Source organism: Petromyzon marinus, chromosome 22 (assembly GCF_048934315.1).
Source record: "Petromyzon marinus isolate PM22_M1 ecotype Great Lakes invasive population chromosome 22, UKy_Petmar_22M1.pri1.0, whole genome shotgun sequence".
Classification (NCBI taxonomy): domain Eukaryota; kingdom Metazoa; phylum Chordata; class Hyperoartia; order Petromyzontiformes; family Petromyzontidae; genus Petromyzon; species Petromyzon marinus.
Genome location: NC_133688.1, coordinates 14951473 through 14976641, shown reverse-complemented (window position 1 = coordinate 14976641; position 25169 = coordinate 14951473). Strand labels below are relative to the sequence as shown.

General features: G+C 45.6%; 1 protein-coding gene across 6 annotated transcripts in view; it reads right to left on the bottom strand.

The window, feature by feature from the left end:
- LOC116944955 (gamma-aminobutyric acid type B receptor subunit 1-like) overlaps positions 1-25169 on the bottom strand; it is an 86256-nt gene that overhangs the window by 38084 nt on the left and 23003 nt on the right. For all 6 annotated transcript variants that reach the window (XM_032958939.2, XM_076068748.1, XM_032958938.2 and 3 more), the window contains 6 exons: positions 21187-21255; positions 12611-12771; positions 11336-11470; positions 9164-9334; positions 5611-5712; positions 161-226 (listed from right to left, as the gene is read on the bottom strand). In XM_032958939.2, the coding sequence (XP_032814830.1) occupies positions 161-226; positions 5611-5712; positions 9164-9334; positions 11336-11470; positions 12611-12771; positions 21187-21255 (704 nt within the window). The remainder of the gene's footprint in view (positions 1-160; positions 227-5610; positions 5713-9163; positions 9335-11335; positions 11471-12610; positions 12772-21186; positions 21256-25169) is intronic.

Sequence of the window (25169 nt, the reverse complement as noted above, 5' to 3'; positions counted from 1 at the left end):
ATTTTCAAAGCGAAACATATGATGACTCGAGCTTTTAGATACTGCATGCTGAAAATATGCCTGGACTGAACAGAAAGAAAAAAAAGTATTTTATTTATTGACAGCAGATGGCTTTTTTTGTCGCTGTACATATTCATTTTTAACGTGAAAGTGGAGTTACCTCGCAGAACACCCGGCGAGCCTCATCCTCGTAAAAGAGACCGACGATGATTCTGGCGTCTTGACGCTGAGAAGTATTAAAAATAAGACACACGGGGGGGAGGGGGGTGGAGGCGTTTTAAATGGTTGCATACACTGATGGTACGTGTTAATACTGGTAGGAACCTCCTGGTTACACAAGCCCACAGGGGATTATTGTGTCCGTCCGTCGTGCGGGGCTGGGTGGAGAGGGGAGGGTGGGGAGGGGCTGGGTGGGGAGGGAGGGGCTGGGTGGGGAAGGTGGGGAGGGGCTGGGTGGGGAGGGTGGGGAGGGGCTGGGTGGGGAGGGTGGGGAGGGGCTGGGTGGGGAGGGTGGGGCTGGTCACCCCGTGGTGCCCTTATAAAACTCAACGTTTAACCTACTCACTCCGGCTTGTGCCCGCCCTCACAGTCGGGCATATTTGCGGAAAACACCACACCGCCGTTGACCCTGGCCATTGACCGAGCAACCCAACGTTCCTACCAGCTCCCTCTGCAGGAGAATGTTTTAGAATATTTCCAGCTGCATGCTCAGTGTCAGTGAATTGTGAAACTTGAGTCAAGGTGGTAGGCAAGCCAGTTAGCAAGCTCGTAAGTTGACATGAAGATGAAAGAAACCCACTGTTGTACTTATGATCAGCGCGAGAAAATATATGTTCTTCTTGAATAACAAATGACAAACTAAACACGCAGATGAGTATTTTTTCTGATCAATTGCACAGCCAGTGGAAAACTTTCATCACAGGATCAATGTCCAACAGACGAGTGTTCACATTTGTTTTTGAAAGTCAAGATAACTATCAGCCCTGTGGCTCAGGGGTAGACTTCTCGAAGTGAGACTTTTCTGAGTGCAAATCCTGGATGGGGGGTTGGCTCAGCCCATCAACCCTCTGGGGTAGATAAAATAGATACCATTTTGTTGCAAATTCAGTGGTTTTATTTTAAATACGAGATAAATATTCATGGTGTGAACGCAGTGGGGTTTTGTGAAATAATCATGAAAACAAATCCTCGCACTTTTAAAAACTCCAGCACACATCGCTTTCCCGATAACCCCAAATAATGTCCTAAAAGAGTACATCTCTCACTTTTCCTCCCATAATGAGCGTGCACACCTTTAATCAATTGTGCACGAGAAAGAAAAATACTGTATCCATTCCTTGATAAATATAACCTCATGTTTTTATGATCCTCAAAGGGCATCTATAATCACGGCCATTTTACGATGCATTCAACAACAAGCCTCTCAATATGCAGAAAAGTTGTCGCTTTCCTGAGGCAGTTTCCAACATGTTTGGGAAAATCAAAGTCAAGGTTTGCCCTGAACCCCCAACCTCACCTCACAACCGCCTTTGATGCATTACTTCTCTCATTATTCCATACTCTTGGAAGAATTGCAATGTGCTAACGTCAGGGAATTACCTGTCTGCCTGCTATGATACTTGGCAAATTATTTTCAAAGCTCAACAGTCCTCGTTTGAGATTAGATTGTTTTCCAGTAACATTCTTTGTACACATATAGAACATGCGTATGAAGAGTTTAGGAAAGCTCTCCAAACAAAAAGGTGATGTTATATGATGATTTTCTTTTCTCGAGCCAGTCCCACAAATGTTTTGCATTTTGGTAATCCAAAGAAACTTTCTTTAGATAGCTGCCTAACTCAAACGTGATGGGACGACTTAACATGTAGCAGCAGGCTTTCACGACCAATATTAGGATTCATAATTTAATCTTGAGTCAGATCACCGGGTGAGGAACACGCGCGTCGTCAACTCTCCTCCACCTGACACAGCCAAATAATAAAGCTGTTACGTGATGAACAAACGTGCAACAATTATTATTGATTTAGTAGAGCGCTGGTGTTTATGGGAGCAATTGTACCAATCTGCTAAATGCGTGTCAATTGCTCTCCAGAACACCGCCGGTGTGCTGGAGCATTAATAAATTGGCACGTTTGTCCACATGGCAACTTTATTGACTGACCGTTTCGGGTGGAGGAGGGTTTACGACACACAGGTTTTAGTGACGCGGCAATCTAACCAAAAAAAATTTGTTATGAATCGTGGTGGAGTGATTGCCCCATAAACATCGGAGAAGCAGATAGTTGAGATATTATAGTCCCACCTGTTCAGTGGACCGGTAATATGGTTTTATTCCTAGATTTTAGGAACTGGTCTTAGTTATATATGATTTAAAAATATATATGCATTGCCTACGGCACATTGCTTTGTTAACATGTTAATGTAAATGCATTGTAGGTTATATGTTCTACGCAGGTGAGCGTTTATGTAAATTATATTTTATGTAAAGCACACTGAAACACCTTTTTAAATGAGAAGTGCACTATATATGTGCAGATTGATTGATTTGTATTTTTTTAAGGACTGCAGAGTAACTTTGGAGATACGTGTACATATAAGGCGTTATACTCTTTGTTTTTTTCGGATAAAGTCACATAGGGAAAAAAGAATGAAATAAATGGAAACAACCAAATTATTTTATTATTATTTTACCTACGTGCCTTTACCGAAAAAACCAAAGAGTATGAATCCTTGCAGTCAAGGCCTTGCTTATGCTTGCTTTATCTTGATGTGCAATGGAAAATGTTTACACGATGTGCAGTAAATTAACCGCGTGAAATAAATTGGTCAATGGTGACTTGAATCGTGACGACTAAATCTTTCATAAACCAAACCGCAAACTGCTCGTGAAAGCAAATAGGTCCAAAGTAGGTGAAACGTATACCGTAGTATGCTCAAATTATTGACTAATATCATGGTAATTATCTTCAGTTAGCAACTGCTTTTTGTTAATTATGACGTGGAAAGCCTCGCCGTATATTTGAGTACAATACATGCACAGACCTTTTGTCAATCCAGTGGTGGATGAGGGCCTTCCGATGCTGGCGTAGATCACGGGGGTTATTTGACCACGCTTCACCGCACTGGTCGGTGCGGGTTGGTAATCAGGATCAGAGTCTGTATTTATCCTGGAGTAATCCGATGAGCTATGACGCTCTTTTTCCACAGATGTCCAGTAGGGTGAAGGTTGAGGGCAAAGGAATTTGAGCACAGTAGAGTAAAACAATGGATTGTGCTGCACTGCCGTTTAATACACAAGTAATTGTTTTTTTATCCTCCTAAATAAATTGTGTACCTGTGCTTTATCGTGTAGTAACAGTACTGTACTGTGGATGAGCGTGAGCCACTGCATTGGCAAACACATGGCATGTGTTGTGGGTATGCGAGCAGTGATGGGAAATTTCGGATGGTCAATTATGGCTTATGTTAATTTTTCTAGCACCCACTGTGAAACCTAGAACTTAACCCTGACAATGTCCCTTCTCAGCAATTCAGCGATGATTGCCCAGCATGTACATCATGCCCTCCTGCACTACAGCACTGCCAGATGGACTATTAGAGCTAATTTGAAGAGACAGTATACCAATACAACTCCCATTAACTCTCTTCACTACGGGGATTACCACAAACCTTTAGGGCCCTCCTCGATGCAATATGTACGTACACAATCCACCACACTATGTGGGACTGGTGTTAGCATTAAGACTCACTTCTTGGACAGTAGCATTAGACTCTTGCCAGTGGTTCTGTGCCTAACGTGCATTTGGCATGGCAAACACATCTACGCTTGCCTATGGTGGGGCATGCTTTATTTAGGAAACTTCAAAAAAGAGTCAAGTGATTTGTTGCGCAAATTGTCATTATGCTGGTTCTTATCTCCTGATTCCAGCTGGAAATTCCACATTCCTATAGTGGGGGTGGGGGGGGGGAGACTTTCTCAACAGCACGACCACTGTTCACTGTTCACTCCCCAACAAAGTGTGAATAATTTGATTGACCTCGGCGGGATGATGGACCGAGTCAAACCCCAACCAGGATTTGAACTTGCAACCTTCCAATTGCGAGCCGCTCACTCGAATGCTGAGCCACCTGGCCCATAGGAGAAACGTTTAATCTGAGTTAGAAGTAGACCGCTGTTGAAAGAAATGCAACTGAAGAGCTTTAGCAAAAGCTGTGATGTAATATTCCTCCATAAATTTAAAATTATATGCACGAGCCCACTTTTCTCTGAAGCAGCAATTATTTGTATTTCTCGGCGTTCTCTATTTTCTGTAACGAACACGTATCTGGAATCTCTCCGTGCATGCTTTATGAGCGCTCAGTTTCCACTCGGGGGGGGGGGGGGGCCTTTTCTGCACTCAGGACACTGCACAGTGATATTAATTGAACATGGGCAACGGATTCTAAACGGTGCTCAATGAAGAAACTGGACAATTAAAAGATGAGCCACCACGATGCGACTGTGTCCACGCAACCCAAACCATGGACTGTACAGTATAACGCTGTGATCTGCACCGAAGGAACAGCGCAACTACCCGAACTCATTCCTGAAGGCCTCTCGTGGCCACCAGTCCTCGCGCATTGGCATTTACCTTTGGAAAATATTGTCACGTGCATTGCTCACTGCTCCCCTACCCTTGTGGGAGCTGCCAATTCTAGGTTACTGAGCTGCAACGCTGCAGACAAGTGCACAGACACATCTAAACACCTCAGCTATTTCTAGCTTGGACTGGCAGCAGCTCTAAATAACCTTGCGAATGGAGGGTGGGGGAAGTAAACGATTTGGTTCTGCTGCTAATCCCATGGGGGTAAGAGTATGCTCTGGTGCTTTCACATCCTTTGTCGGGCATAATCTCATCAATCATTAAAATTTCAGAGCAATTAAGCAGGCATTTGGTAAAGAGTACCAAGTTCCAGTTCTGAGTCTCTTGCTGTTGATATAAACGAGGGAGCCCTGCTGGATATTATTGGACCTTGAAGGGTTTACATGGATTTTAAGTGAAGGGAGGAAGGGGGGGGGTGAGTTAAAATTTCAGTTCAGAGACCACCGTTCCGCATTAACCATAGACAACACGGAATCATTATTTGTCGTGTTTTGTTGGTAATTTAGCAAAAATCTGCGTAATACTGTCTGACTCATATATCGAAGTCGTTTAGAGGCCGTAAGGATTTTTTTTAAGGAACGTGTAATCCCCCCAAAAAACGAATGCTGATTGGGTTTTACAAATGCATAACCTTGGCTGCATGTCCCAGGTTGTCCAGCACGTGTTTGAGTGTCTCATTCATAAAAAAAACAACAACAACTTTAAAGTCCCATTAAGCAGCATGCTATCGCAGGCATCACTGCAGTTTCCAATTAAATAATGTTAATCACACACAAGTGGTGTGATGTTATATCAGAGTGCTACAGTGGAGCACTCGAAAGACACCTTCAGTGTTTTTTTTATCATTAACAAAGTGTTATACTCGCGTCAGACAGCTCCTTTTGTGTGCGTCAGTAAAATTTGCGCCATTTGTCGTGTTTTTGGGTCTTGAGTTGTCGAAGTAATGTTCGGGAATTTAGCGGTTTACCTTCAAATTTTTTACAGCGACGGACGGATCAGACAGAAAGCTCTGGCGAACATTGATCTCGATACCAGCCTCTTTAACGCTCTCCTCCAGGTCTGCCAGGGTCTGGGGGAATAACAACAACAAAAAGAACGTGGAAAATTCCGCAGTCGCGGTAAAGGAATTACGAGAGCAACGTGAGCACACCGGAGACGGTAACAACAACACGCTGACTGCTCGTTCATGGTGACACCAACACGCTCACTGCTCGTTCACAGTGACATCACGCTCACTGCTCATTCATGGTGAAGACAACAACACGCTGACTGCTCGTTCACGGTGACATCACGCTCACTGCTCGTTCATGGTGACACCAACACGCTCACTGCTCGTTCACGGTGACATCACGCTCACTGCTCATTCACGGTGAAGACAACACGCTCACTGCTCGTTCACGGTGACATCACGCTCACTGCTCGTTCACGTATCGCACGAACCATTTAAAAAGCCCCCCCCCCACCCACCACCAAATATTCTCGTGTTAAACCATTGCATCAGATCCTGTGTCCGATGCTGCAATGACTTTGGCTGTAATAGTGACCATTCATTTAATTTGGCTGAAAATTATTCAGCGGGAATCGACACATTTTCGCCCAAGATTTTTCAGAGTTGTCATTGAAACGCGAGTGTACACATGAAAAGCAACTGGCACGACAAGCGTCGAAGCCACAGCACGGGTGTGTTCTGAGCTCGCGAAACATGAGGCACAGATGATTTTTGTGAGAATCATACATTGCAGCTGGTTTGTTTCTTATTTCTAGGTAACATTAAACGTGATCGGCTGACGTGCATTGGGAAATTGAAGAGCATTAGAGCACACATTTCATTTCAGTTGATCGTTTTGCAACTCTAAAAGTCTGCCCTGCTTTTTAGTGTTTTTCTGAGTTTGTTGAATTATTAATGTTCACCTCGCTATAACCATTCCTCGTATGCACAATGCTCATGGAAATTCTGGCATTACATTTTCTCATCAACTAAAGGCCATTCAATGAAGACTACATCACAATAAAATTCCCAATTATTATAATTACCGCACTACATGATGCAACACCTTTTCATAAACCATTTGTTGGACAAGTTCATACATATATTTTTTATTGCAAAGAAAGGTTTTAAAGCTGACATTGTGCAAAGCGCAGATGCAACATAATTCACGACTGACAATTTCAGGTCTCTAAAAAGAACAATTCCTATTTGTCTTTTGGCATTTAAATTCCATGTTCTGGGATTCATAGTGGAAAAGAGCAAAGGACAATATTCTTAATCAGTAAAACAGGCTGCATTTTGTAAAGCTAAACGTGCAAGATTAAACCGAAACGTGAACCACATCAGCCCCATAAGAGTTGGAGGGGACTAGACGGGGCTCATTAAGCCTGAACCCTCTGAAATTATGACAGTCAACATTCGTTAAGAGGTTGCTTAACATTAACTGTGTCATGCCCCCCCCCCCTCTCCACCCACCCCCCTTCCCACTTCAAGCAAGGTAGAGTTCCAGAGTTGAACTCTAAATATCAGAATGGCCAAATCTTCAATGCCTGCGCGTGCTGCATGGGTATTTGTGACGTGACGCAGCCTGGCTGATTGTTAAATTTGCCCGCAGATGATTATACTTTGCTGGTGTTATTGTTGTTATTAACTTGCCTACCTTTGAAGTTTCGTAATTAATAATTTGATACGTCTCACATAGTATGCTCTTAAAAGCATTTGCTTATTTAAAATAAACAATGGGTTTTTTTCCCCTTCACCCCCCCCCTCTCCCCCCCCCGAATAACCATTTAAAAGCCCTAACGCACGCAATGCAATTTAGGTTTATGAAGTGTAACAAATAGGGTTGTGTGGTGTCGGTGTTGGGTGCACCTCACGGAACTCCTAAACCCCGTCAATCCAGTTGCATTGGGATGTTGCGGCCAACTGGCTGGAACCGGCTCCTTCCAAGGGAGCACTTGCGTGCAGCTATCTCTGAAGGCCCGGGGAGATGACTGGGGATGGGACACCACAGTGGCTTAATCAGTGGCTGCCGCCAAACACCCTGCATGATGTATAATGAGCATTTCATGGACTGGATTTAGCTCACTTGCGCTATGGCCAAATGAGAGACCAACATTTGGCGGCAGTGCATGATGCATTGATTGCAGGAGAGCCACATTTGCACGCCCTGTGCATTGTGGATGTGGTTATGGGTACTCAATCTCTTATAATTGTCATGCTAATGTCACTTGGGTGAATAGTCGGTCGTTGTAACTTGTTAACAGCAGCAGGTGATGTGGTTGGAATTCCGTGTTGTGTTCAGAGTCATGGGTGCAGGGGATTCAGGGGTTATGCGAGTGTTAATGTTTGACTTTAAGCACAGCACATAATACTCGTATTTGTGGTGGGTTTTTTTCTCCTCCATATCATAGGCGTGTGTTGCTCGGGTTCAATCAGGACAGTGGAATCGAGGAGTGCAGTGGGTTGCTTGCACAGCAATTCACCCCACGGGAGCCGTTTCTAGTGCTACATTTCCCCAGCAGCAGTGCGGCTGGAGAGGGAACGGTGCGTTGCTGGTGTTTGGTCAGCCCCGCCATCACCAGGCGTGGGGGTGCCTCTTGCTGACCAACCCACAGCACACCTACCACATGAGCCTCTGGAACCAGTTTGCATCATCCCCTTATTTTTGAGGTTTCCTCCCCTCGGTCCTTCTCTCGTCAGCAGTTTCCTCCATGGCAGCCATTAGCTTCGGTCGACCTTACGGTCGCACGGTCCGCAAAAGCCTATGGCTGTACAATACGACAGTGTCTCTCAACGCCGGTTTATAGCGGTATAAGTGGGTACGGCACGGGCCACGCGCGGTGGGGCAAAGTGTGGACACTCCGACCTCAACAAAACGCGCCCATGAAGGGTTTTTCGAGAGTTTCTCCTCTCGCGGACTTTCGCGAGAAGGGCGTTGCAGGGCTTCACCTTTACCACCTGTTACCATTGCGTCTTTGTGTGCGAGGACAGACCTCCACACACACACACAACAAAGATCCCCCGTGTAGCCTTAACAGACTGTAGGGGCAAGTGCTGTTAGCGAGCACCTATGAAGGCCGGAACGGTACACGAGGGGGTGGGTGGCCAGCACCACGCCCGACCGCCTTTGTCTCCCCAGTGGTGATGTTTACACACTGCACCAGGTACTCATTTGAGGCTGAGTCGACCTAGGGGAGACCCGGTACCGGTTCAGATAATCGTCACTGGTGTTGGCCGTGAGCGGGAATCGAACCCGGGTCGCCAGGTTCGTAGCGCAGCGCGCTAACCGCTACACCACCGCTCCCCACACACACACAGACCCCCACACACACACAGACAGACCCCCCCCACATACACAGACCCCCCCCCCCCTCCACACACAGACAACCCCCCCCCCCCCCACACACACACACAGACCCCCCCCTCCACACACAGACAGACCCCCACACACACAGACCCCCCCCCCTCCACACACAGACAGACCCCCCCCCCCACACACACACACAGAGCATCCCCACTCTGGACCCACCGAGGTGAAGACCTCGGCCGTCTGCTGGATGGTGGCAATGCGTGTCCAGCCCCAGGTCTTGAAGAGGTGCACGCGCGTCGGGTTGTGCAGCGTGGCGGAGGGGTGCGTGCGGAAAAACGTGGGGAAGCGCTGGCGGTTGGACAGCGCCGGGGAGCTAGAGCCGTACGACAGCTGGCACGGCCGACACACGGGAACAGCATCCAGGGGGAAACGCGAACGCCGTGAACAACATCGGTTGGCTCATTGTCTCTGACTTTAGAATTAGGATTTTTCGAGACTGCTGGCTATGGAGGGAGATCTCCAAGCCAAGGGATCAAGGCTTTATCCCTGCGAAGATGACGAGAAAGGGAAAAGCATAACTCTTTTGGTATACATCGCACATTCAGGTAACAGACTGCTTGTGCAGGGCTGCCCAGAGGTGCCCGGAAGCCTCGTGCTAGACGCCCAGGGTAGAATTCCCCACATGGACCGCCCCCTCCCCTTAATTAATTAGTGACGAAAATAAAAGCCCATTGTGAGGCTCTCCTTTGAGTGAGGCCTGAGGGTGATAAAATTGCCCCTTTTGCTCGTGGGTTATTTATGCGAGTTGAAAGGTGACACGAGATTGACTAGCAGTGGTGTGAGGTGAGATGGGAACTTTGTGTGTGTTGGGCATAAGCTGTGTAAATATATATACACAGAACCCCTCTTAATGACGGCAATTGCTTCCACGAAACTGGTCGTTAAGTGATTTGGTCATTAAGTGAGTATAGGGAGTACACGTTAAAGGCTTAATTCGTTTTGAAAGCATCGAAAGTAAAAAAAAAATCACCCAAAAACGTACTTTATAATATTAAAATAGATATGAATACATAAAAATACTAAGCACATTATACACACATCATATTAAAAGAAAACATGGTTAATCAATGCATTAATTAATATTTACCTACAACAGCCCGTCGTTAACAGGGGAATGCTCAGTAAGTGAACACATTGGGCTCCATGGAGGCCCGTCGTTAAGCGATCGTTAAGAGGGGTTCTACACTACACTATACACTACGCTACTATACACTACACTATGCACTACACATTGGGCTCTATGGAGGCCCGTCGTTAAGCGATTAGTCGTTAACAGGGGTGGTCGTTAAGAGGGGTGCTACACTACACTATACACTACGCTACTATACACTACACTATGCACTACACATTGGGCTCTATGGAGGCCCGTCGTTAAGCGATTATTCGTTAACAGGGGTGGTCGTTAAGAGGGGTTCTGCTGTACACATATATACACACACATATATGAAGCAGTTAAGCAGCACTGCATCTGCTGATTATTATTACAGAAGGGCAATGTGTTAGAGCTAAAGAACACCGATATTTATCTGCTTGAAGTGTGCGTGATAATTTCTCCTGCCTACGTGAGAGTGTGAAACGCACTCCAACATCTGTGACAGCTCTCGGGAAATGTACCAACTTGGCTCTAATTCACACGATGGTATTTTTTTTAAAGTAATGCCCCGGGTTCTTGAAAAGACACTTTCCAGCAGACGGCGTGAGAAACATCGGAGAAAGGGGCTTGAACTTGATGGTCGGAGGGTGCCCTCATTCCACTGCACGCGTAGCAGCAGCGAAACTCCGCGACGCGCAAGGCCAATTTCACGACCACTCTAGCCAGAAGTCATTACCCAAAATAGTTTGGCACAATTTTCAATTGTAAAAAAAATGTACTTGCCAAAATCTGAACAAATCTTTAATCCCTGCTCCCCCGTGTCAACAATTTTAGTTTCTTTGCAAACTCATAAGTGAATGCGTTTCTGGTGATGACGGCTAACAACAATTGTCCTACAGCTGCCCTTGTGTATTATGGCATTGATTGACCGTCCTACGCACCAACGATGGTATCTGTGAAAATTTGTCCCACGCTGAGTGCGCCGGTGCGAGGATAACCCAATTCAATGAAGAAAATATCTTCAAGCAGGTCATGGCGGAAAGACGATCGTTGTTAGCAGACACCGTACTTAGCCAACCGATCCGCACGGTCGGCGATGTACGGCGCGAAAGAAGATCAACGCACATTCAACATACGTACGCGCATACTCTCTCACGGCATTTACCGCGTGCGTCTGAACAGGTCGTAACTGGCGCGATGCCACCACCCCGCTCTCTACCCAACCCCGTGGCGCTCACCACGATGAGGTTCCACATGCGCGCCGCCTCCGCCACCAGCGTCGAGACGCTGCTGCAGCCAGGCATGAGGACGATCTTGATGGGGCCGTAGTAGAGCAGGTCGTAGAGGATCTTGGTCGCATGGCCCGGCATGCACTGGGTGTACAAAGACAAAGATCCCCCTTGTAGCCTTCACAGACTGCAGGGGCAAGTGCTGTTAGCGAGCACCTATGAAGGCCGGCACGGCACACGAAGGGGGTGGGTGGCCAGCTACCACGCCCGGCCGCCTTTGTCTCCACAGTAGCGATGTTTACTACACACCGCACCGGGTCAGTTGAGGCTGAGTCGACCTAGGGGGGGGGGGCCCAGGACCGGTTCAGATAATCATAACTTGGTGTTGACCGTGAGCGGGAATCGAAAGCGAATTGCAGGTTTCATTGCGCAGCGTAGCGCTAACCACTAAACTACCGCCCCCCGTACGTGGACACGCACACACACGCACACACGTGTAAGCGTGACACGGCGGCTCCGTTTGACAATTGAACCTTATGGCGGGACCCCGGGGTCCCATAAGCCCCCGGCTCTCGCATGAACTGCGTTGCGACGTCATTTTATGCCTGTTGAAGGCGAACGATACGGCGATCTGTTCTTCTCGACGAGCTCTACACGGTGCGCTCATCAAAGTGTCACAGTTTTGTTTCTTCTTCGTCCTCGCTGCTGCGCTTGGACACGACACGACAACAGAACGATCCGTGCCAGGTGGGTCGCGGCGTTTATTTGGGACCCCGGGGTCCCGCCATGAGGTTCAATTGATGAAATGTAACACGGATGTTTGGATATGGGTGATGCGACCCACCATTCGTTTGTCCTCGGAATAATTTAATTTATCGGCAACGTGGTAGGCTGTCGGTGTAAAACGTGTGGGCATATTTTCAGTCACATCTATTGCGCGATTGCTGAGCTGCTACAGGGGCAATACATTGTTCAGGTTGATGAGCAATTTGAGTGGCGTAACTACATTGCTAGCTCAGGGGGTGCGAAAGCCAATCATATTTAAACGTGGAAACGTAAAAATTAAAGCATGTTCGTAAAAAAAATATACATTGAAACCGCGTTTCAAATCCGTTTTTGTTTTGTTCATTTCCGCTGTTGTTGAACACATATCTCATTGCGGTTATCAAGGGGCGGGGGGGGGGGGGCTCAACTCGTAGCTCTGACCACCCTTGCCCCCCACGCTCATTACACTCCTGTAACAGGTGGAGGGGGGAACTCTTCGCCAGCCCCCACTCGCCATACCATGCTGTCCGTCTCTATGAGCTTCAACTCGTAGTCCGACAGGAGGTCAGGTTTGTCGTTCACGTCGTCCAGAGCCATCATTGCCGCTGGCTTGCAGGCCTGGCCCCCCGGCCAGCTTCCGCTCATGGGAAATAGCCCCCCGATGTACAGCGCCTGCTTGGCTGGCACACAAACAAACAAACACACACAGACACACAGACAGAGATCCCCGCCAACCCCGCCACAACGCCGTTTAGCCTGAACAGAATGTTGGGGCAAAGTGCTTTCGACGAGCGCCACGTGAAGGCACGAACTGCTCACGCGGTTCGGGCACGTGGCCAGCACCACGCCCGACCGCCCTTTGCCCAGTGGTGATGTTTAATACACTGCACCGGGTACTTTTTCGAGGCTGACGTCGACCCACGGGAGGCCCACGAGCGGGAAAGCGAACTCGCGTGGCGGGGTGTCGTAGCCTCGTGCGCTAACCACTGCACCACCGCGTGCGCACAGCCGTTGCTAGGCAGTTTGGTACCCAGGGCAAGGTGCCATCCTCGTGCCGCCCCCGTTGCTATGGGTGCCGGCACCTGCCCACCGAACATTTAAAGCCACCCAGTCGCCACTGCTTGCTTCGATTCCAACAATTCGACGATACATTTAAACTAAGCTAAAAAAAGAAAGAAAACGAAGCCATTTTTGTTAAAATTTATTTTACCAGGTGAGACCCAGTGAGCACAAGCGCTCTTTTTGCTGAAGCTACCTGGCCACAAATGAGAGCTCAACGAAGTGGCTTATCACGTAGAAATGCATAGCAGCCAACTATGTTTATAAATGTGGAGGGGGGGAAAAAACCGGAGGACGAGGAAGAAATATCCACGCGACCACAGGGAGAGAGACACCGCAAACTCCAAATATGCAGCAGGTGTCAGGGTCAGGATCTAACCCACGACCTCCTGTATACCAAGTGAGGTAGTTAACATCTCCTAGCTACAGTGGCGGTGCCTGGGGAAGCCACTTCACCCGGCCCATCATCCCTGCCCTTGCGATACCACTGCACTGTCTGCACATGCGTGCGGATGCACAGGCACAACAACAACAAGGCCGATGGGTACTGCAAGATCCGACCATGTACAGTGAGGGAAAAAAGTATTTGATCCCCTGCTGATTTTGTACGTTTGCCCACTGACGAAGAAATTATCAGTCTATAATTTTAATGGTAGGTTTATTTGAACAGTGAGAGACAGAATAACAACAAAAAAATCCAGAAAAACGCATGTCAAAAATGGTATCAATTGATTTGCAGTTTAATGAGGGAAATAAGTATTTGACCCCTCTGCAAAACATGACTTAGTACTTGGTGGCAAAACCATTGTTGGCAATCACAGAGGTCAGACGTTTCTTGTAGTTGGCCACCAGGTTTGCACACATCTCATGAGGGATTTTGTCCCACTCCTCTTTGCAGATCTTCTCCAAGTCATTAAGGTTTCGAGGCTGACGTTTGGCAACTCGAACCTTCAGCTCCCTCCACAGATTTTCTATGGGATTAAGGTCTGGAGACTGGCTAGGCCACTCCAGGACCTTAATGTGCTTCTTCTTGAGCCACTCCTTTGTTGCCTTGGCCGTGTGTTTTGGGTCATTGTCATGCTGGAATACCCATCCACGACCCATTTTCAATGCCCTGGCTGAGGGAAGGAGGTTCTCACCCAAGATTTAACGGTACATGGCCCCGTCCATCGTCCCTTTGATGCGGTGAAGTTGTTCTGTCCCCTTAGCAGATAAACACCCCCAAAGCATAATGTTTCCACCTCCATGTTTGACGGTGGGGATGGTGTTCTTGGGGTCATAGGCAGCATTCCTCCTCCAAACACGGCGAGTTGAGTTGATGCCAAAGAGCTCCATTTTGGTCTCATCTGACCACAACACTTTCACCCAGTTGTCCTCTGAATCATTCAGATGTTAATTGGCAAACTTCAGACGGCCATGTATATGTGCTTTCTTGAGCAGGAGGACCTTGCGGGCGCTGAGGGATTTCAGTCCTTCACGGCGTAGTGTGTTACCAATTGTTTTCTTGGTGACTATGGTCCCAGCTACCTTGAGATCATTGACAAGATTCTTCCGTGTAGTTCTGGGCTGATTCCTCACCGTTCTCATGATCATTGCAACTCCACGAGGTAAGATCTTGCATGGAGCCCCAGGCCGAGGGAGATTGACAGTTCTTTTGTGTTTCTTCCATTTGCGAATAATCGCACCAACTGTTGTCACCTTCTCACCAAGCTGCTTGGCAATGGTCTTGTAGCCCATTCCAGCCTTGTGTAGGTCTACAATCTTGTCCCTGACATCCTTGGAGAGCTCTTTGGTCTTGGCCATGGTGGAGAGTTTGGAATCTGATTGATTGATTGCTTCTGTGGACAGGTGTCTTTTATACAGGTAACAAGCTGAGATTAGGAGCACTCCCTTTAAGAATGTGCTCCTAATCTCAGCTCGTTACCTGTATAAAAGACACCTGGGAGCCAGAACTCTTTCTGATTGAGAGGGGGTCAAATACTTATTTCCCTCATTAAAATGCAAATCAATTTATAACATTTTTGACATGCGTTTTTCTGGATTTTTTTTATTGTTATTCTGTCTCTCACTGTTCAAATAAACCTACCATTAAAATTATAGACTGATCATTTCTTTGTCAGTGGGCAAACGTACAAAATCAGCAGGGGATCAAATACTTTTTTTCCCTCACTGTATGTCCAGTGATCGTTGAGTTGCATTGGCTTTCGGTTGCCGAACGACTACATAATGAAGTAGCACTCATTAAGCACAAAGTGCTTACCACAAATGAACACACAATACCTCGCTGATCTCGTCCGCGAGCATAAACCATCATCACGAAAACTCCTGTCATCCTCGCAGTGCCGTTTGGCTAACCATCGAACAAAGACGCTGGTCACTATCGCGCGCCTTCGGATGCGCTTATGCGGGCGTCGGGAACGCTCTTCCCTCTTATGTTCGGAAGACACTGGAACTATGCACTTCTAAATCTAGCTTGAAAACTCATTCATTGAGAACTGCTTTTTTGTGTTTAGTTCGTTGTTGTTCCCTCGCACCTCCGATTACCACGGTTGGCTACGTACGGTGCGAAAGAAGTTCAGCGTACATACATGCAGCCGCCATTCTCCACGAAGTGGTGGTGACTTCACCGCGGCGCTTGTTGCCGGCTGGTATGCACGCACGTACCCACAAATTTACATACACAGCGGCAGCACGGGCTTCGTGGCTCTTTGAACTCTCATCTTCTCACGATTCACCCAGAATTGCATCTGTCCCAACAAAGTGCCATCATCTCAGCAACCAAAATCCAATTCTCACTGCCAATTCAGTTGTCGTGCCCACATGTTAAGCATTAAAAAAGAACACGTACAAATTATATTCTTTGCGCATACATCTTCTGCATTTAATTGTGATTAAAGCAATGATTGAATCTATTTTTGATATTGGCTCGGCGTAGTGACACACGCCTGTGATACAGCTCTTTGGAGGCAGGGGTTGGTGGATCAGACAAATGAGTGAATCTCCTAAACCCACTGCACTGTACAGCATGTGGGTTTTTGACATCCATTCTGTACTGAGTTGTACGTTTTATCTCCCCAGTATGTGTGGCCTTTTTCCGGATACGCTGGTTTTCTCCCATAGATTAAACACTCGTAAATAGAATTGTATTTTCGTGCGTGAAATTTTTGGTGCAGTTTTTGCACTCCTATCGTTTCTTGTTCGTATTATTTGTTTGTTATTGTTGTTGTAAGTCGCTGACCCGCCCCTAATGGACATCTGTAATAAAAATAACTTCATAGCTCATCGGATTCTTCCAGTCTAAATAATTATTCTGGTGAACCATTTCATGCAGTGTTCTCCTGAAAACAATAGCCTTGAGAGTTTAACACATAAGCTGAATTTTTTATATGCATATACATTGATTCCCCCCCCTGGCCTTTGCACCTGATTGGCTCACAAAGTCACGACATCCCATGTATCCCCTCTATTTAAGGAACGAAACAGGAGGATTTCTCCACAACTCTGGCTGCCGCCTGATGATCTCAAAGGGTCCTCCTCTACCGGAGCAGATAGTTTTCCCGTCTTTGCTCTACTAACTGTTGGTCACCTAATATACAAACCTATAGCCCATATTTTCAACCTGTCCATCAAAGAAGCATCAGTTCCTCTAGAATGGAAACATTCCTATGTCCGTCCACTTCACAAAGGGGGCCCTAAAGATGATCCAAATAACTACCGACCTATCTTAATTTTGTCCCCGTTGATTAAAATTTTTGAAAAATTATTGACCTACCACATTAGCAGTTTCCTGTTCACCAACAATCTACTACATCTAAAACAATCTGGGTTCCGAAAAAAATACAGCACCACATCTGCTGCATTAGACTCTCTGAATCACATCTACAGTAGCCTTGATAATAAGCAGTACTGTGCCTGTCTTTTTCTAGACCTGTCCAAAGCCTTTGATACAGTAGACCACAACACCCTGCTTAGTAAACTAAGTTGCCTCGGTTTTTCCGAAAACGCAGTAAAATGGTTACAAAATTACCTCTTTTCTCGCACCCAAACTGTATTCACAGATGGTTGGAGGTCAAACAGTGTTAAGATAACAAAAGGGGTTCCACAGGGTTCCATTCTCGGCCCCCTTTTGTTCTCTCTTTATGTCAATGACTTGGGCACTGACCTGGATCATTCCAGGGTAAATCTTTTTGCAGATGACACGATACTGATTACTGCTGGCCGCTGTCCGGATGACGTGATTGCTAAGCTACAGGGTGATTTCAACAAACTACAACATCAGCTAGTTGCTCTTAAACTAGTCCTGAATACCTCCAAAACCAAGGTGCTATGCTTCTCACCAGGACTAAAGCAGGAAGTTATTTTTCCCCAATTACATTCCTTAAATAATTGTCAAATAGAGCAAGTCAAGATCTATAAGTATCTTGGGGTCATCCTGGATTCAAAATTGAATTTTGAAGATCACATTGATTATATTGGTAAAAAGACAAAAATAAAAATTGGATTTCTGTACCGACACAAGCACTGGTTCCCTCCAATGTTCCGTTTGGAATTGATAAAAGCTACCATACTGCCTCTACTTGACTACTGTGATATCGTGTATAAATCAGCCCCAAGTACTGCACTGAAGAAGCTTTATTCCATTTATCACTAGGCCTTAAGATTTACATTGAACTGCCCATATAGGACTCACCACTGTGATCTCTACATTGGGTCAAACTTAACATCTCTTAATGTTCGATGGCTTGTGCACCAGATCTTATTAATTCACGATGTACTTACAAAAAAATCCGCAGACTACCTACTGGATCTCCTCTCTGTTTCAAAGAACAAATTTGACCTCAGGTCTTCGCTCATTTACCAGCTTCACATTCCCTATTGCCGTACAAAAACTGGAGGAAGGGCCTTTGCTATTGATGCCCCCAGAGTCTGGAATGCTATTGCCAATAAACTGCAATGAGATCGTCTCTCAAAACTGCTCTAGAGGAGTTGTACACCCCTAGTTGCCACTGCTATTCATTGGCGTAAAATAAAATAAAATGTTTCGCTCCGGATGACGCTGCAAAGTATTATCTGTATTTTGATTTAGCGTGCTGATCTTAAAGGTGCATTGAAAAATTTGATACTCCGACCGATGCTTCTGTTGTTGTGGAGTAACTCATGCAGCCAGCTATGGCTCTAGGAATTGGTGTTACATGTTATTTATGTAGTTTATAGTAAAAATTCGGTCACAGTCCTTGTGATCACTGTTACGTTGCAATTATGGCTTTATTTTTTGGTGATTTGGAAAACGTTTTTTGGTTTGGACATGTTTGTTTTGTTGTAGTACGGAGTTAGACTGATGGCCTTAATCTAAGTTTTTGTGGTTGTTGTTGTTTGACTTGCATCCCACTGGGATTTTTTGCACACAGCGTTGGTGTACGGTGCTTTTTTCAGGAATATTTTTGCTGTTTTTTTTCCATGGATTTTCTGTTTGCACAGTCACATAGTCACTTTAAGATGTTTTTCTTGTTCGTGTTTTTGTTTTTTTGTTTGTTGTGGTTGCCGAATGGCTCACAGGGCTATACCAAAATAAACTGAACTGAACTGATCCTAGTTGTAATTACTGGCGAAACGTCGTACACGAATTGGAAAAATAGTGGGTTTACTCTCCAACACACCGGTGCGCTGTAGTAGTAACGAATTGGCACGTTTTGTTTTTGTGACAAACCTTACTAATTGGTTGTGTCGGGTGGTGGCGGGTTTAACAACACAGTTATATTTACTCGATCTAACCTAACAAAAAAACTATATTATGGATGATAGTCTTAAGACTTTGAGGCTTTCCTGAATTAACATATGCATTATTTATAATTTATAGTGCGATAGTAGCATATATCCACCGAGCAATACAAATGAGCACACCACAGTTAGGCAGATTTGCAGATCGCATGCGGCGGGGTAATGCGTGGGTACTCCCATCTCTTCTGGAAGAGTAGGCCAAATACGCTCGGCGGGGGGGGGGTCCATCCAGGCTGACTTGTCACTTTGCCTTCTGCTCAGAAGTTGCCTGGGCAAACAATTTCAGGGCAGCAGATTCACCTTTGTTCAATGTTCCATTTACAGTGAAGCATATCCATGCAAATACTCAATATACAGCGTTTCATACACACAGTCGGTGTTTTCCTTGTCGCCCTTGTAAAATATTTAAATGGACATAAATAAATTTTTCAATAACAGACCACCCCATACTCTGACCTGTCAATCATCTATTACTGTCGACGCGTTCGAGAGACAATGGTTTCTAGACGACGTGAAAACGCCACGTAAGGATCAGGTTCTTCTGCGCTGGTTTCAGTGACGAGGGGTTGCCGCTAAATCTCATGCTGTGCATGCGAACGCCCTGCGTACGCATGCATATTGAACTTCTTTCGCACCATACTCAGCCAACCGTAGCAATCGGAGATGCGAGGGAAGGACAACGAACAAAACACAAAAAAGCAGTTCTCAAGAAATGAGTTTTTCAATCTAGATTTAAAAGTGCATAGTTCCAGTGGCTTCCTAATTTCGGAAGAAAGAGCGTTCCAGACGGCCACAGGAAGCGCATCTGAAGGCGCTTGATGCGGTGACCGTCTTTGTTCGATGGTTAGCCAAAAGCCACTGCTGTGAGTTTGACCAAAGTTCGCATGATGGTTTATGCCCCTTGACGATATCAGCAAGGTATTTTGGTTCATTTGTGGCAAATGAAAGCCAATACTACCAGAGCAACAGACATTCACTTTCCCTTGCAAGACCAGAATAAATGAGTCCAGGTTCTTTCAATTCCAAACCAGGCCAGGCTGACTTGTCACTTTTCCTCCGGCTGATTTGAATTTCCTCCCACTTTCTGGCAAGATAGCGCATACATGCTTAATGCTTTGGAAAGGTCCCCAGAGAGAGACATAGGTGAAATAATCAAAGATGGGGACCGTAATACAGGGTTGGATGTCACATTAAAAAAAAGATCCTTCGAAAGCAGATGTAATCCACCCTTTTTTACATGTGAGCAGCGTGACAGACGCTGGCTGAAAGTTCCACGCCTCGGGCATTCCAGAGAAGACCTATAATCGCATCAATATTCATTGCTTATTATATTGAGTAATTTGAGACATTGTCCACTTTCTCTACGTGTGATATACTTCTAAATAATCGTAGCTGACATTTCAAATTCATTGTTTTTGCTTTGACAAACGTAAAAACGGTACACACCCAAAATATTAAGGCTACAATAAAGTATAATCATAAAATATCAAATATGTAAACTGTAACAGAAGCAAATACAATATGGAGATGTAAATGCAAGTAAGAATACACTCACGTATATATTTTATTATCTATTTTTTTAATTTTGTTATATTAGTTTTAGTATTAATTTACAGAACTTTGCATAACCACTGCAGGACGAGGGGCACCCCACACCGTGCCCAACACGGGCACTGTTTGACCATACTTCACCGTGCCGGTCAGTGCAGTTTGGCGCAGGGTGTGTGGGGGGAGGTACCCCGACACCGGTTCAGATATAAACTTGCCACTGATGTCTGCCGTTGTTGGAAATCGAACTCAGGTCACCGGATTCATAGTGTCCCACCACCCCTTGCATTAATATAAAAAAAAATAATAAACAACTTCATGAAGCAACTCCCCTCCGTTTACTCTAAACAACACGAATATCACCAAACCTCCTCTCAATTCGCACACATAATTTACATATATATTGCGTAAGCCAACAGCGGGCAAAACGACAGCTTGGCAACCAAGGGATGCTTTGCGTCAGCTCCCATGCGCCTTCAAAGTTGTTTAACTCCATTGTGTTATTCAATTCCTCAGCGTTGTGCATTACACCTGTATTGCCCCCCCCCCCCCCTTGTTCCGCTGTCAACTTGTCCACCGAGGTCACCCTTGCAAAAGGAACGTGACGTCTCTATGGGTTCTTCACCCGGCGGAATATCCGGCCGTGAGTGCCGCGGTGCTGAGGGCAGGCAATGCAGGCAGGCGTCTGTGAAGGCGTTCACAACAGGTACCTGCTTTGCTTCCCGGAGTCTTGGGCACGACCTTCGTGTGCTGGGAATACTGGAATGTGTTTACGTCTTCTGTAAATACAGCACAACGAACACAACCAAGCGACGACCACAATGCACCATGCAAATGCATACTCCATGGTATGAGGGCTATTAGCATCAACTGCACAATGCACCATGCAAATGCATACTCCATGGTATGAGGGCTATTAGCATCAACTGCACAATGCACCATGCAAATTCATACTCCATGGTATGAGGGCTATTTGCATCAACTGCACTACCGCCAGGCAATTACTGCTGTTTACTCGCATCCTGTCAATGTGTTGTGCTGTAAATGTTATTGTCATTGTTATATACGGAAAGAGGAGAGGGGGGGAAAATGGCTAAACTGTAAATTTTGAAAATGGTCTGGGTATTGTGGTTTAATTTGGTTGTTACACTCAAATACATCAACTCATTTAACAATGACTTCTCTATTATAATTGTAAGCCAATTCTAGCATAAACATAAATAATAAGGGGGGGGGGGGGGGAAGCACTCACTGAACACATTAAGAGGAAAGGCTGAATAAGTGCGTACATTAACAAATGCATTTTAGTTCCAAAATTTATTACAGCCTACACGTTTTTATGCTGCACATTATGTTTTATTTAGGAGAACAATGTCCTCCGACACTTTATTAAAAGTCTGGAAGGACGCATTTATAACAGCAGTATTTTCCTAAGCTGCTTTGGGCCAGAAAATAATATTCACATTCATATACATCACAAATAAACATTTAATAGCCAATAAACTTTTGTTCTTGTTCTTTGTGTAAGAAAACATTAGTTTTAAGAGGTCAACAAAAAAGACTCGAGATAATTAAAGAGTGAAAAATGTGCCAATTCCCAACAAATGCAAAAACACAATTACCACGCAGTATACACGGTAAAGGTGCAGCCCCTGCAAGTGCTTGCTCACATCAGGAGGGCCTTTCACTCAAGGGAGCTCGACAGAGCGACCCTCTCGTGGATGTTTGGCCTACTCTTTCACACTGTTCAGACATCTCGGAACAAATGGCGGTACCTGCACTTCACCCCACCACATAACCTGCCAGCAAAAGCGATTCTGGTGGACCCGTTTAACACCTATACTGTTGGTTAGACGGAGGCCGGTGGAGTTGGGGGACAGATAATTAAACTGGCGACTTCTGGATTTCATTTCAAATCCAGTGTGCTAAACCATGACAACCATGGTAGCAACCCACCTTACTGTGTAATCAACATCGGATGTGTTTCGTCAACTTCACGGGAAGCCTCACGCTCGAAGACTATTTTGGTGCCACGTGAGAGGTCCCGTTGAGCTCAATTGTAAATCCGATTTCATCGTAGTGTGAACACTGGATGGTCATGTAGCCTTCTCTTGGCCACATCCGTCGGGAAAGCATGAACAGCCTTTATTGAGTTGCCTTTCGAAGGACCGGCTCCCCTGAAGTGCCCGGGTACCAGATGTGAAGTCCGTTCAATTTTACATGAGCTGTCATGGCCGTGCTGAGCACGGCTCTCCTGTTCAGATCATTCTATATTTTTCAAGTTGCCACACTTATTTATTTCTTTACACACACGCTCACTTATTGTCGCTGCATGATGTCTTGCAACAGGGTCATTAAGGGGCAATTTGGTGTGACAGTTTTTTTCATGGACGCTCAAGTATCCGGGGCTATTTAAATAAAGGCTGCATGAAGAGGTTAAGACTTCCATTGCCAGAATCAGAGAAATGTGTGGCAGGTCCAATGCTCTATGGGACGGGAGAAGTGGGCAGGCAGGTGTGGGAGGAGAGCTTAGACATACGTTAATTTGTGATACCGCGTTTCTCTCATCCACATGTTACAATCTCTCTACAGTATTCAGGGTCGCTTGGTAAGATGCAATTTTACAAAGATTAATAATTCAAACAAATATACGAACAAAAATGTCGGAAAGGCTTCTACCGCTACTGTACCCATTGGCAGCGTTGAATTAAAAATATCAGCTGCCGGTGGGAATACGGGCAGCCAGCCTCCCCCTTAGCACGCCTACAGCCAATGCAAGAGCGAAACAAACGGACAAAGCTTTGTAACGAGAAGGCTTTGACGACCAATATCACCGGCGAAACTTCGTACTCAAATTGTAAATGTCACTGGGTACCCTCTCCAACACACGTGCATGCTGAAGTGGGAACTAATTGTCACGTTTTGGTCACGTGACAAACGTTACTAATTGGCTGCGTCGGGTGGAGGTGGGTTAACGACACATTTATATGCACGCGATCTAAACCGAAACACCTTTATTGTGGACAAATCTTCTTATAACGCATACTGAGAAACGTCGACATGCATCTAAGACTAAACCAGCCCGTCTTTTTAAAATCAATGCACCAACTCGATACAGAGGAAGTGGAAACACTAGCACAGCCTCCCCTACCCTCTCCCCCCATTAGTAGAGCAACTCTTTGAACTGCCAAGAGACCAGCAAAAGACATGCGTAGGATGTAGGATGACGTAAGCGGCGTGCGTGCGTGTTTTCTTTGACTCATTACTCACACTAGGTATGGCTAGATTGCCGCAGGTGAATCTGGTACCTTCTATTCAACCTCGTGGTGGCATACATAATTGGCCGTTCCTAAGTCTCGTCCAGCGTGGCTAACACGGCACCGCATTTCCTGCCACCATCAAAGTCAACATGGCCACCTGTAATTGGGGCCTGCTGGTGTCAACTTGGCACAATAGCCATCCCTATAGGATAGGTGCATTATAGCTGTTTTTTTTTGCTTTGACAAACATTAACCACAATGTCACAAACAGCTGCCTGTGTAATCTATCTTTGAGGATGCTATTGTTTTGGATGCTTTTGTTTTACTATATAAAAAAAGCCCCCACATGATATTCCCTCACTTTGTACGCACATATAAAACGACAATTTGGGGTTGTTATTTGCAGTTGTGGTTCTATGGCAAATATGTTCCACCTTACATGATATTATTTTATACGTGAGTCTGGATAGTGTGTTTTGGTTTTAATATATTATCCAACTTTAACCCTATTGGCACGTTACATTTCACTGTTGTGTGTCCACCACAGTGGCTTGTCTGTGTGCTATGTGATTGCTTCTTACGTGCTATTCGATGCTAATTCATTGGTCTTTTACAGCAGCTATGTATGTTGAACTTCCTTTGCACCTTACCGTGATAATTGGAGATCGAGCAATGCACCTCGTATAAGACGGTATATGCGATCTAAAATCATCATTGCTGTCCGAATTTAGTTTTTTTTTAGGTTGGACCGTGCGTCGTCCGGTATGATGTCAGACGTTTCGTTCCACGTGATGGGAGTTCAGTCTCTGAAGAAGCTTCCCCCAACACGCGGAGAAGGGAAATGTCAGCCATCGTGACAGAAAACACAACGGAGAGCTGTACAGCACAACCTGCGGAAAGCCTACACGTCAGGTATGAAACTCTCATGAATATATGGGGAGGCCTGCACTGAGAAACCTGCAAATGGCCAGGAACCTAACAGGCAAATGCATATTTCATTTGGCCAAGGATTAAGTTTGAGAAAGGAAACCCGAGAAAGAGCAGCAAACAAAAAAAATAATAAACGCACGCTCTTGATGTCTTGGGCATTTTTCTGCACTTTGCATACAGCTGACGAAGAACTTCTACCACACACAATTGGTTCACATTGAATTGATTATAGCTTTATCTTCAAATGTCTCCTTCATGCACAATTCAACAGCCTTAATCCATCTCCTTCTCAGAGCCCAGCCCTCCCAACCCCTCCTCCGCCCCCCTCTCGATGGCATCAGAACCCTCACAACTAAGTACCTGGAAGAGTAAAACATGCTACAGATAGGTTCTATGCATTTGAAATGAGACTGGCAATACAAATATACGTGCTTTGTTTTGTCGCACTGCATTTCAATTAATACGCTAAAGCGAAAACCATACATGCGAGGTAAGTGCTTAAA